This window comes from Coturnix japonica, chromosome 2, assembly GCF_001577835.2.
Source record: "Coturnix japonica isolate 7356 chromosome 2, Coturnix japonica 2.1, whole genome shotgun sequence".
Classification (NCBI taxonomy): Eukaryota; Metazoa; Chordata; class Aves; order Galliformes; family Phasianidae; genus Coturnix; species Coturnix japonica.
This window is the reverse complement of record NC_029517.1, coordinates 30,275,021-30,288,609: the sequence shown is the minus strand read 5'-3', so window position 1 is coordinate 30,288,609 and position 13,589 is coordinate 30,275,021. Positions and strand designations below refer to the sequence as shown.

The 13,589-nt window shown below is 39.4% G+C and overlaps 1 protein-coding gene across 1 annotated transcript in view; it reads left to right on the top strand.

Annotated features, from left to right (window-relative positions):
* The window catches only part of JAZF1 (JAZF zinc finger 1), a 153,954-nt gene that overhangs the window by 72,383 nt on the left and 67,982 nt on the right, over positions 1-13,589 (top strand). Inside the window, exon 2 of the mRNA XM_015853732.2 lies at positions 9,230-9,302. Coding sequence (XP_015709218.1) covers positions 9,230-9,302 — 73 coding nt within the window. The remainder of the gene's footprint in view (positions 1-9,229; positions 9,303-13,589) is intronic.

Genomic DNA, 13,589 nt, shown 5'->3' with positions numbered 1-13,589 from the left:
ACTGGTGGTCTTGATTTCTGTTGTAATCCAGTGACCACACTTAGTCCTGAATACCAAGAGAGTTCAAAGCAACTTTAGTCAAATATCTTGAACTAATCCTGCCAGGAATGCGCTTATATGGTCCCGATGCTGATATGCAGGTGTTGAATCCTGAGAAAGACTTGACTGTCAATTGGGTTCTTTTATTAGTTTGTTTGGAAACGGCACAGTGAAGAAGCTCTTCTCCTAAGCATATATACTTTTAACAGGCCTTACCTTTTTAACCGAGTGTTCTGTGCAAGTGTTTTAAAGAGTTTGGTTAAGCTTTTCAAGCTATTTCTTGAGGAGAGAGAATTGACTACAAAGGAAAGCCATCTGCATTTTTGTATAGTAGCAGACTTGGAAAGGTGATGTTGTTTTTTCTCTTGTAAGGTTATTATTGAAATACATTGTGAAAAAGGACTGCTGTTTTTAACTGTAGTCTGGAAGTCTTTTGGGGTGAAATTATTCAAAGCAGTGTAGGGAATTTTTATGTCTGAAATAAATCTAACAGAGAGCAGTAACAGCATGGCTGAATACATATTGAGCTGAATGCGTCCGTGTTTAAATTGTCCTTAAATTCAGCATCGAAGCCTTTATTTACTGAATTACTCAGTTTTATCCCTTAACTAATTTCAGTAAGTGTACGCTGTACTTTTTCTTTCATAACGAGCCATTGACCTGAGGATGAACAATGTGGAAGAAAAACAATACCGACTTACTGCTGTAATAATGGACAATCCTATCAGCTTTTAACAGATAATTGCTGTTAGAGCAGCAACGGTAATAGAATTTAGAAGACACTGAGCAATTACTTTACCAAGTAACATTTTTTTTTTGCAGCAATTAAATATAGAATTAGGAGCTGGATCGTGAGAGGAATGTGCGGGAAATGGCGGCGGAGAGCAGCTCCTGCCCCAGGGCCGCCACGAGGGGGCTCCGTAGTGGCGGTGACGCGGCCTGATCTCCATTCCTGTGCAAGGCGTGTTGGAGGTGAAATCTGCGGGGTGGGTGTCAGGAGGGGACCTGCGATTTTGTGACTGTGTGAAGCAGCAGCCCTGCAGGTCACCTCTTAGAGCACCTTCAGTGAGTCGTGTTCGGGTTTTAGGGCATCACTCCTTGTCTTTTTGCACCACTGAGAAGAGCCTGGCCTCATCTGTTTGCCTACCTCCTCCCTTTAGATATTTGTAGATATTAAACAGATCCCCTCTCAGTTTTCTTTTCCTCAGGCTGAACAGACTCAGGTTACTCAGCCTTTCCTCATATGGGAGATGCTCCAGGCCCTTTATCATCTTTGCAGCCTACTCTGATGGAGTCACATCCACTGTTTGGTCTCTGTAAACATTCAGCAAGCATTAGTGAATGTCAGTGGGTGCCATTTTTTTCTACCCGCAGGAGTTAAGTGGCACATCTTTGCTTCATGCACACTTCCACATCAGACACCATTCTGTCAAGCTGCTCACGGCACCAAAGTGTATTTAGAACATTGGTGGGAAGGTTCTGCCCCTACTGCCATATCACCAACGTTCGCCTCTGACATTGTAGGCCATTGTAAGAAAATAGCAGGCATTATTTTTGGAGCAGCCTTCAAATGTATGAAATATGTTGCCTGCAGTGGCTGATTTTAGTGTTTCCAGCCAAATTTAGAAGCAGGCTGTTTTCAGTGACACTTGAAAATTTAGTGCTATGTTGATAGTCTGAAATGAAGATCTCCTGGCGTTGCAGATGAAATATGTGTCTCTGAAGTTCAGTTGTGGTTTAGTTGGCCATGGAGTTGGGATATAATTATATTATTTTAACTCCTGGAGATCATTACTACTTTGGGAAATAAAGCCCCCAAGCATCAGAACTGTCAAGATATATATTTTGAACTTTTATTTAAAGTAATACTGGGTTTTATTTATTTTGGAATGCTCGGCCAGGTTTTCATTATTAAAACTAGACTAAAACAAGGCTTTGAGTATTTGAGTAATGATAATAAAAAGGCAAAACACCAACTATAAATTCTCAAAAATGCTTAATAGGAAAACTAGCTATTTTGAAATAACTGCTTGCTTTATGCAAAACTGTTTATCCTGGAATATGGTTTTAAGCATGTACTCACCTTGCACACTCGATTTGAGAAAGCACAGGCTTCCTGTGTTTTGTGTTCAAATTGCTCTTCTGGTAGTTACCGGGTTTTGCCCCACAGAGGCCAATCCACCCAATAGATTTGCCCAGGCCAGGACCTGCTTCTCATAATAACCCACTAAATTCAGCCCTAAATCAGCCTGGTGGTGCCAACTCTAAACATTATTTCCTCATTATTTTGGCAAAATGATGAATGTAAGACAAATGGTCCTCCTTTTTTTTGTTGTATTTTGGTTAACTCCGAAATGTGATGGGAAATGATGCAGTGGAGAAATGTGTGAATTTTGGAAATAGGGGTGTTTTGCCTGAACACCTAGAAAATTTGTATCCAGGATTCCGAGTCCTCATTGGAAAGTAACCTCCAGCCTTTTCCCCCCCTTTGTCTCCAGGCTGTCAGCGCAAGGAATGAAAAATGCTTTCCCTTACCAGCATCCCAATGTCTGCTCGCCCCTGGGGTGGTCACAGCTATGCTGGCAGAGTGTTTTTATTGGCCTCCGGTGTCGTTCAGTGAGGTGATACAACAGGAGGCCTTTTGATGTACTCTCGCTGTGTCCCCATCAGAGGGCTCTGCCAACATAGCTGTGCTTTTGCAGCTAGTGTAGAGGGCAGAAAAGGGCATCTTGCTGATGTCTGTGTGTAATGGTATGAGTGCTGTGTGTTATGAAGTTGATATTATCAGTTTCAGAGTAGAACAGTACCTCTAAATTAGGACTTTTTAAATTATTATTTTAGGGGAACTTCAGGTTTGGATGAATGAGGTGACTGGCACAGTACCGTGCATTTCTACATCTCTCAGACAAAAGAAACTGTTCATATTGTGGTGATGAAGGAAAAAAGTGTTCATTTCATTATTGAAATGTGGTCATTTAGGGAGTACTTACATTGCATGTTATGTCCTTTGTGTTCACTTGACTGTTAAGTGAGAACTGACCTTTTATTTTAGCACTCTGCTGTGCCACCTCCCGTGATTATTTGACTTGAATTAAATGCTGGAAAATTTAGTGAAAATGGCATTCTAATTTTTCTCTATTTCAAGCTTCATTAAGTATATTTGCACTTAGGAGTTGCAAGCAAGATGTTAACATTTCAAATGCTTAAACATGGAATGCATCTCACAGTTTAAAAGGTAAAATAAAGTAGCAACAGACTTGTGGTCTTTCTCTTTATCCAAGGGGACCTTCCCAGCATTGCTTGTCTCCTGTTGACCTGATGAATGACTGTTTTACTTGTTTAAAATAACCATCAATTATTGCATTTGATTACAGCAATAATTACATGTTTCAAATAAAATCTAATTCACATAAGTGGCAAAGCATTGTAGCACATGAAGCGTGTGTGCAGTTCACTACATCTGAAAGATCACCGGACACTTGTTTGGCGTTTGTGGCTCTGCAGCTTAGTTACCAGCAATTACTTCCTCTGTGAGGAAGTACCTGATTTACGGCATTGCTTCTTATATTCTGAGACATGAGCTACAGAGAATATTGTATTATACTTGATTCACAGGACTGTAAGTTGATGTAAAGCAAGAGACTTAACTCTGTGGACAACCTCAAGCAAATTCTGGTCAACCAAATTGCCTCGTTAAGAAATGAAGGAACAGATAAGTTGCTTCGGTCCGTCCATTGCCTCTTGATGGACTTCTTGGTCTGGCATGTTTGATGCTGTCCAGCCTTGAGTAACACAGATCACTTGGGGGATAGAGGAATGGAAAATTCTTTTATTTTCTGGCAAGGAAAATCTATTCTTAAGTCAGTCGGCTGTCTGTAATAAGGACAGTACAAAAGTAGTGAAGTAGTATAATTTCAAACAAATGAGGATGTGGCTTAGTTGATCAAGTGGTTGGGTTGGGAACTTCTGTTCTGCTCCTATTTGTGTGTTGTGTTATTTATGTATAACGTGTAGCGCTGGAAAGTTATGCACACTCTCATTTTTCACTTTAATTGCCTATTTGAAGACAGTGTGACAGATCCAAAGGTTGCTTTCAGCAGCTGAGGAGCACTGTGGTCACTTACTAGTGTGCAGTAATTAACTTAAATGCAGAAATTTCATCATTTTAAAGAATCAGTATCTATGATTCTACTCTGCATTCTTCTCTGTTACCTAAATCTGAAATACCTTTTTCTTGTGCATGTTTATATCTCAAATATATCAATTATCTTTAATGTGTTTTTTTGTGTTTTCTTAATGAAAGATTCTTTTCAGGACATTTGCAAGTCATTGTGTTTACCTTTATTGGGCTATTTGTCTTTTAAATTAAAAGCTGGAAGCGTCATGTGATCTACTCAGTTGTGTTCGGTTGACCTACCATTTTTAGCCTGTAATCCTTTTGATAATTATGTATTAATTAGTACATTTGAAGCTGTAATCAGAGCCTGGTTTGGCTGTATTATGTGTGGTGGATTATCAGTGGTGGCAGCTAGCAAGGGTGAAGCATCATTGCTCAGTAACAGTGTTATATAAAACATGTTCTCTCATTCTGTTTGCTGTAAGACTAAAGCAGAGATTTGTTTCTGTGTAGGTGAACTAAAGTAACATAAATTATCTTAGTGTCCAGGAAAAAAAAGAAAAAAACTTTTATGTGTTTGTGTTTTTTCTTTCCTTATAAGCATAGAACCATAGAACTGTGTGAATTGGAAGGGACTGCAGCAGTGAATTGATGCTGTTCGTTGTGGTCTTGCTGGAGTTCTCCGCACTTGAATTTTCAGCCAACTGCTTTTGAACATCTTTATCCCCTGTTTTTGGGTGCTCCCCCTTGCAGTGGCATCCTGTGACTATCTTGGATGGACCAAATAGGGGGAGTTTTGTACTAGAAAGTAGCATGGAGCCTTCATTGTTCACTGGAAAGGTGAAAGATGAAATAAAGACAGCATTCTCTCTTTTGTGCTTGCCTGAACATAGCTTTCTTAGTCATCTATTCAGTGATAGCTCAGTGTGGAAACGTGGAAGCATTTAGCATCTGATCTGTTTTTCACATTTTATGAAGTCCATCTCCCTGGCATTTAGCACCGATCCTGGAAAAAACTGAGCTTCTCAGTATTAAAAGAAAATAGTAAAGGTGTCCTTGAAGTCAAGTGGGTTTAAAACTCTTGCAGACTCATGGTATTTACCTGCAGCCTCCCGTCTCTGAGGTGCAGAGCACTGTCTGCTGTAACACATTGCTTCCCTTCTAGAGATGATGGAAGATGAAGATGTGTTACATGGAACAAAGGATATGTAGTGTAGTAACTGGACAAGCTTTGAATGCATGTGTAAGCTGAAAAGCTGAATATATTTTATATGTTAAAGGTACTACTGGGGTACCATGTGAATGTCTGTGAAATCGTTGTTGTCTGTGATCTTAGTCTTCAGATTCATAAGAAGACCTGAATAGCACAGCGTCTGGAATTGAAACTGTGAAATTCCTAGTGGCTTCCTTGCAGTGGGAGTTTTGGGCTGGGAACAGTTTTCCAGTAACACTGAATTTATCTGTTCCTGGCTTTTTAAGTTATGTCCGTGTAAGACCAATTGTGGACTTTGGAAGAAGCCAACAGAAATGTTTCCCTTGGCATCATTAGTGAAGCAAGCTAGTTTCAGGGGAAGTGTGGGTTTTAATTAATTAGCTGAGCAGACTTATATCAGCCAGTTTTTAAGGCCAAGTGAAATACAAGACAGACACTCTGCAAACCCAGCGGTGGGCGCGTGGGATGTCTGTAGGTTTGTTCTAGCAAGCAAGAATGAGATGGGAGAACTTCAGCATGTGCTGTTCCGTTTCATTTTACGTGCGTGCACCGATCTTGAACAATAAGGTGAGATTGTCATAAACATCTCCAGGTGACTTTGGGAGATGGGTCACCCATTGGGTGAACATCAATAAGATGTTCAAGAGTAGTTTCAGTTTTACCATCTTTAAATCACCACTTTTATTTCTGAGGGCATCTTTGCCACTTATCACTTTTCCTATGCACTACATGAAGAAAACTTGTGGTTGTCAAATAATGCCCTTGAAATTTGTTAGCCCTAGTCTCTGTGGCTTTTAAGGTAAAAAGTGATTTCTCAGAGTGATTTAAGTGCAGAAACACTAGAAAAATTCTCTCATATGAAGCCGTTCATTATACATGTTTTATGAAATAAAGGTAGGGCAAAACCTAGCGCTCTATTAACCAACAAAGCCATTGCATGTATTTTGTGCACAAATGCGCATGTAGAAAAAGATTCTGTCTCTGATAAAGTCTCTACCTTAGACGGGATGGGTCTGCCTTTTTATTATTTGCTTTCTTTAAAATACTTTACCAGGTGAGGATTTTGCAGCATTTTCAAGCTGCAAGCTATTTCTCTGTAGAATGAGGTGATTTAGTAATGGTAGTTTGGTTCAGCAGTCCGTGATTCATTTGGTTAGCACATGCTCCGCAGAAACGCCTGGCTTCATTTGAGCAGTTTAAAGGAGGTACAGTGCTATTTATGGTGTTAGCTTTAATTATGTATTCATACTACCTGTCTGGTTGCCCAGTTTGAAGTGCTTTGTGGACGTGAGAAATCAGAGGTGCCTAATCCCTGATTAGTTAAAAAACTGTATCTCATGTGGCTGTTGGCACCCTCAAATTAGTCTTTTAATAGTGAGCTGGGGCACCCAGAACAATAAAAACAACAACACAACAGGGTTTCCAAAATCTAATACCACAGTAAAATAAGGATACATAGCTAATAAATGCATGGAACCCCGAGTGTTACAGAAAGCACTAAGTGCTTTCTGTCTTCCCATTGCATAATGAAATCAGTGGGACATAATGCTTATGAGAAGAAACAGGTAATGGACAGCGGGTGGCAGTTTGTCCCACTGGATTTGAGGTGATACAACAAAAATAATGTGGGAGCAAATCTGCAGTATCTCGTGTCAGTTCAAGAAAGCAGGGTGACCAGTGAGGGTAGTGCAAATTAGCCAGGGTTTGATCAGTCCCCTCAAAACCAAATCTGGTTGTTTCTGTGTGCTCTGTCTGTGTGTTTTTTATCTTTCTGTATAAGAAAAGGAGCTCAGATCAGTCTGAGGCTGTGCTGCTTAAATACTTTTCAAGAAGGAGATTCGTCATCAGTGAGTGTTTAATCCATTAGAGATGTCTGTTTGGAAAGTATCTAGGCTACCCCTGGCTGACTCAACCAGCCTGTGCACGCTTGAAGAAACATTGACCAAACATTTTTTACTCTACAGGGCCGTCCTGTGAGCAGTGGGGAAACTGATGAGCGGACGACATGGGGAAAGCATTGGGTGCATGCACTGTATAGGCATTAAGTCCCATGGCGCAAGGTGAACAGGCAGTTATATGAGTTTCCATGTGATTTCTTAACTTGTTCACATGTCAGGATGGTTTTCTTCCTGGAGGGAAGGAGATCTTGACACAAAGACCCCAAGGGTTGCAAAGGAAAGGAGCAGTGAGGAACAAACTGTGTGAGGGACAAGGGTAGAGGAGAGGATGGGTGCTGTGGGTGGGCATGGAACAAGGAAGAGTGTACTGAGGTGAGAAGGAGTGGACCATTGACATTTTAGAGCAGTGATGGGTTGAAGCTGCCCCAGGGAGTAGATGTGGGTGCTCCAAGAGCAGCTGAAAAGACTTTAGAGATCTCTTTAGGGGTGTATTGATGTGTCAGCAAATCCTAAGTCTGAGCTACCCAGGAACAAAGGTGGGAAGAAAGATTAGCATCAGGCTGAGCCCTGAGGAGTGAGAAAGGGAGTTCCCTTCTCACCAGATTCCGACATTATTGGCTTGAAGCAATACGGCAACCACTGCACCTACCTCAAGCATAGTCTCCATTCATTTCAGTTAAAAATCTTCCTTATGGCAAGGTAGCTGAGACAGGTTACAAAATAATCGTTATCATGTTTTAAAAACAAAACCCACAAAACCCATCAGAAGCATTTGGTGAGGCCAAACAAATGTGCCTATCAAGATAATGAGCTTTTTGAGATTAGCGTTGCTTAAAGTTGCAGCAAGAAGTGGGAGCAATCTAAAACACAGCCTAACTACAAGAACTCTCCTTGTTTGTTTGTTCTTGAATAGGTTGTACTTGGTTGTTTTTTTCCTTCCCCAAACACTGTTCTCCAAAATAAAAGATGACTAACAGCAGCACTATGGGGAGCTGTTTACTGAAAGCAATTTGTGTTTATAGTTAAAAAAGCAGAAGTTGCATCCAGAACTGCTTTTAAAGTCATGCATAAAATATATTGTTAATGGCTTTGTGGTATTATGTGCAGGCATGATGTACATTTTCAGTTGGAAACTTCTGAAGACTATTTATGCTCAGCTCCTAAAGGTGCATTTCTACACTGTGGGGCAGCATTGTATTTGAAACTTCAATGTATTCTTGTTTTTTGTTTAATAAAACTACTTAAGCTATGGGCATATTCCATAAGTTTTAGTTAGGGAAGTTTAAGACTGTTTCTTTTTCAGATAAAAGCAAAAATTAACTGAAAAGGGTTGGTGAAAATAGTGATTGAAAACATATTTATTTCATTTGAGAGAGAAAGTTGGTACTTGGGGGATTTGGATCGCATTTGTTTCAGGGCTTTTGGGGGTGGGCAATGCTCTGCTTGGCAACCGTTTTACTTCAAGCGCATTTTTGTCTGACTTCTGATTGAGCGTTTCAAAACTATCTGCAGAAAAAGGAGAAAGTGAAACTTGGATGCAGAAGAAAAGTATCGAGTCCCAGATGAGGAGATTTAATCAGTCTTGAAACATCTCAAAATGTGCCAACCATGTTTAGAAATGGCTACATTAAAAGGGAAGAAAGCTCGATCCTTTTAGCACCATAAATCATGGAAAGCAGTGAAAACTAATATTTATGAGGGGGATTGTGAAGGTCTGTGTGACAGTTGGAAATTACATCACTGTTGATGTTTCAAATTCTTCTGTAAAGTAATGCAATACTGTGTTTATGAATGAATGAACAAATGATTGTGCTGTGCTAAGCATACTGTGTGTGGATCAACTGGATTGAGCTATTCTCTGTCTTTTGTTTTTGCTTATGTTACTCCACTGTGTACAGTTCCATATGTTTCAGCATTAAAAGCAGAAAACACAAATTCAGTAGATGTGTTTTTTCATTTCAGATACAGACCCACGTGTATTAGAGAAACAGGAACTTCAGCAGCCAACCTATGTTGCTCTAAGTTACATTAACAGGTAAGTATGGTTCTTTTTCAAGTATAATTGATCATGTTTTGCACAGTATATGTGGATGTGCATATGCCAAAAGGGGATTCGTATGTATTGTACTTCGTTTTCATTTATATCACATTGTGCTGTGGAAGAGCTGCTGTGTCTTGGGCTGCATTACAGTGAAGAGCAGCCTGAGAGCTGGGGGTTTGTATAATATTTCCTGCAGAGAAAGAGTGTCAGTGAGGGGAAAAAAAGAAGAGGTAGTAAAGCAAAAAGTGATATTCACTTGGTGAAGTGACTGAATTTTCTCCGCTGCATGAGACTATTACATTTGCAAATAGCTGGTATTGGCATGATTTCCTAATTGGTCAGTGACTGCTGTTCTTCCTGGACACAGTCCTACTCTTTTAAAGCACATTTTGAAATTAACCATGACCCTTTTTAACACTTAACTTCTGTTGATCTCATCTAATGTATTAAACTTTTTTTTTGCACTATGTAGGTTTGGTATGTTGTCATGTGTATTGGTTTGCTTCTCTTTTTCCATTATATACTCGGGCGTTTTCTCTCATTGCTTCTGTGGTTATTTCACTTATTATGAGGGGGAGGAAAGTTTTATAAATATTAGGGAAAAGCTGTTTTAAGCCCATAGGAAGTGCCACGGGAGTCAATTGTCTGATTCAAAGCTAAAAACTGCTTTAAAAAGTAAAGTGATCCTTTGTCTAGATTTCGTGATCTTGGTACCCGTTTTATTTGATTTCTGTGTGACTGAGACTGTTTTAGTTGCTGCCTATTTTACCCAAACTTTCTTGCCTTTTTGAGAAATAATTGCGCAGAACTAACTCGAGTACTTTCTAGAGCAAAACCCAATCTTTATTAACTCTTACTTAAACCAGCTGCTATTTAATTACACTTCTAACTGTGTTTTAATTTTCCTTCTAAAAGTGCTGATGTCTTTCATTGAGCCACCTGCTCTGGGCAGCTCAGGCTCTTGAGGGAGCAGCAATATCCATTACACTAATAGACATGCCTTTCTATTTCCCGCTACATGTGCCAGAGCTGGGTTCTGCTTTGTTGTCCCAGGCTATGAGCTCTGATTTTGTAGCCTAATACATGTCATAAACATGTTGCGTGCTGTTAGATATCAAACACCAGATACTGCTGCAGTTTTTTTAAACCCGTGCTTTTATGGCTTCCAAGTGGAGCTGAACTTAGCTTCGTTCCTGCTGTGACTTCCAGACCTTAAAACAGTCTTCCTCTGCAGGTCTGTATATTCAACATGTTCTTTGTGGCCAATGCGTTCTTGGGGAGCCTGGGAAAACAAAGACTCGTAATTCTCAGGGTTTGTCAAAATTATTTTCTAAGATCTATACTTAGGTATATATTGAGGTAGAAAAATGCAAGAGAATGATGAAGTGGGTGTGCTTTATACTCTCTGCTCATTGCCCTGTTGCATAGTGGCCACTGTAAGCTAAAGCAAAACAAAACATAAATCTGAGCTGTCTGGTTGGATAGCTGGGAGGATAAAGTATCAATAAAGCAGATAGAGGAGAAAGAGAGATAAAGGAATCTTGTTGACAATCTGAAACATGCTCTTGCATCCATTTCCCGTCTACTCCCAGATTATTTTCTCAGGCATGTTAATTTGACAATATTGTACATGCACTTAAATACTGAAATGGCCTTCAGATTGCAGATGTCTGTAAGGCTCAGTCTCTTTCTGTGCTTAAAATTTACTGCCATTACAGCCTTCAGTAACTACACACAGATGCCATTTCCATAGTATGTGATCCTCTTGTAGTTAGATAAACTTCTTTTCAAAGTGGTGGACAGAATATAAGTTATAGGCCATAATGGTTTATTATCTCTACATCAAGTGCTTCAGATGGTCACTGACTGGACTGCAGCAAGTCCTTTTCTCAGACAGAGTTTAATGTAGTGTTTCTGCAGTACCCAGTATTAATCAGTGTTCTTTTATTTGCTTTCTTCTTTCTTTCTTAAAAGTCACAATTGGAGTAAGATACACTGCTGCAAAACAAAGTTAATTTGATTCCAGTCTAAATGCAGGAGCAGTTTATCTGACTGCAAGGAGTCCATTGGTGCTACTGCATGAGTGGAACATTGGTAGTGATCTGTCAGTAGCTGCGTACAAGCAATTGGATCTGCTTCCTCCAGTAATTCTTAAAGATACTTCTTTTATCTACAGACACCTTCATATTCCTCACTGCATTGAACTATAGTGATTAGTGTCTATAATACTGCTTATTCTATTTCTCAGATTCAGTACTTACGGCTTTAATTATCATGAATGTGGATTTTGCTTGATCTTTTTGGGAATATCTTCACCTCTTTGTGCCTCTGAGTCTGTAGCCTTAGGACTTCAATGGAGATGACTCTCAGGTTTGCTGTTCTGTGTGGAATGTGAAGCTCTGGTGTTGTAGCATCTGTCAAGGCCTTTAGGATTGTGGGCTTACTGGAGAGGGAGTTCTCATTATTTGCATGTTTTAAAATCTTTCAAAAGCCATCTGGACTCAGCACTTTCAGATGGTGAGGATCAGAATTGGGAGCAAAGCTAGACTGACTGGAGTAAAGCTCTTTATGCCTTCAAGACAGTAGGTGGGAAGTGCTGTAGTAGCTTGCAGTATTGGAAGCATGTGCTGTAAAAACATGCATTTAGTACAATTTCCAATAAAAGTAATTTTCTTTTTTTTCTTTTTTTTAATGTCCTTTGGGACAGAAATTGCTTTAATTAAAAACTTATTATCGTAATCCAGGAAAAAAAGGAAACTACAATATTCCTACAACTGAAAATAAACTGTGTTAATTATAATAGTGTTTCTACTGCATGTCACATTGAAGTTACCTTGAAAGCAAAGAGGTACCAAATGCTTCAACTTATTTTAATGCTAGGTTCTTTTTTAAAAGTAGATTTCAGTTGATGGTTGAGAATATACAAGGAAGGCTATAACAAAATATTTTTTTAAGCATCTGTTGTAAAAGCAGTTACAGAATGCTGGGGTGAATATTCTCAGTGTTACTTCTGTGCAGGCTGCTGAATGTCTAAACCTTATTCTCGCGTGCTAATGAAGCCTGTGATCAAAGCTGAATGTCATTCTTGGGTCAGCAGGTTGCCCCAGCCAGTCCTGACATTTCTACTTCTCGCTCCCGATATTAACTAGTGAGATTTTGCCCTCACTGTTGCCATTTTAAATTCCTGTAGGTGCCAGGCCTCTCTTTTCCCTTTTGTCTTGTTGATCATTGACTCCTCTAGAACAGATTTCCCAACTTTGCTTCTTCTTTTAATACCACTCAAAGTAAAATCAAATGTTTCTTTGAACACAGTTGTGAAAGGAGTTAATTGCTTATGAAGACCTGACCTCTGCAAACTCCCACTGTACTGTCCAGCTCACTAATTTTGGTTCTACTGCTGTTAATTATAGGATTTAATGTTAATATTTAAGTTATTTTTAAAAGTGTTCAGTCTTCAGGTAGCAACGTATTTGGCATACATACAAGTAAAAGGATCCAGACCAGAATCCTGCTGGAGATCATTTTTTCCACACAAGAGAGTTTGAGCTCGTGAATCCAGAAATCTATAGCAGTACCACCTGTTTGGATTAGATGCATCCTATCGTGCTATCGTGCTTACTACCACTGTTCTTTCCCCTTGTCTTGAAATTTCCCTTCTCCTTTCTGTAACATGGTGCTGTTTTCCTTGAATTAAATGTCATATCTCTGTGAAAGTGCAGTAACTCCCACAAACTATTGATTCTCATCTCACTGAAGATGCATGGTGATGCTTCCAGTAGCTGCTGGCTTCAATGCATATGACGGAATACAGAAACAAAGGGATCAAAGTAACACATCAATTGCCAGATAATATTTTTCTGTGTGAGCTTATTTCTATGTTTGCAGTGACCAAATAGATCATGTGTTTTTATTCATGTAGCCGTATCTTTATGCTCTGCTTTTTGACTTGTTCTGGAGATGGGACAAGACAAACCTCAGATGATAATTCAAACAAGATGTGCAGAAATGAATTTCAGTTAGAGTGAGGGGAATGCCTTTTGGTTTGGAAGGATTTATGCAATTGGCTTTATTTTCTCTTTTCTCTTTTTATCAGTTTCAAGCTAAGTGAAACTGAAGATTTATATAATGTACAGCTCTTTTATTTCATGTCAGCTGTAAAGATCAAAAAGCAGATTGGCATTTTAAGGAAAGCCCTAATGCCATGCCCTGAAATAGAAATTATAAAATGAACTAAAACATGTAGGGCACTGAAAGAATGTGTTTTAGTTGTAGGGCTGGTTT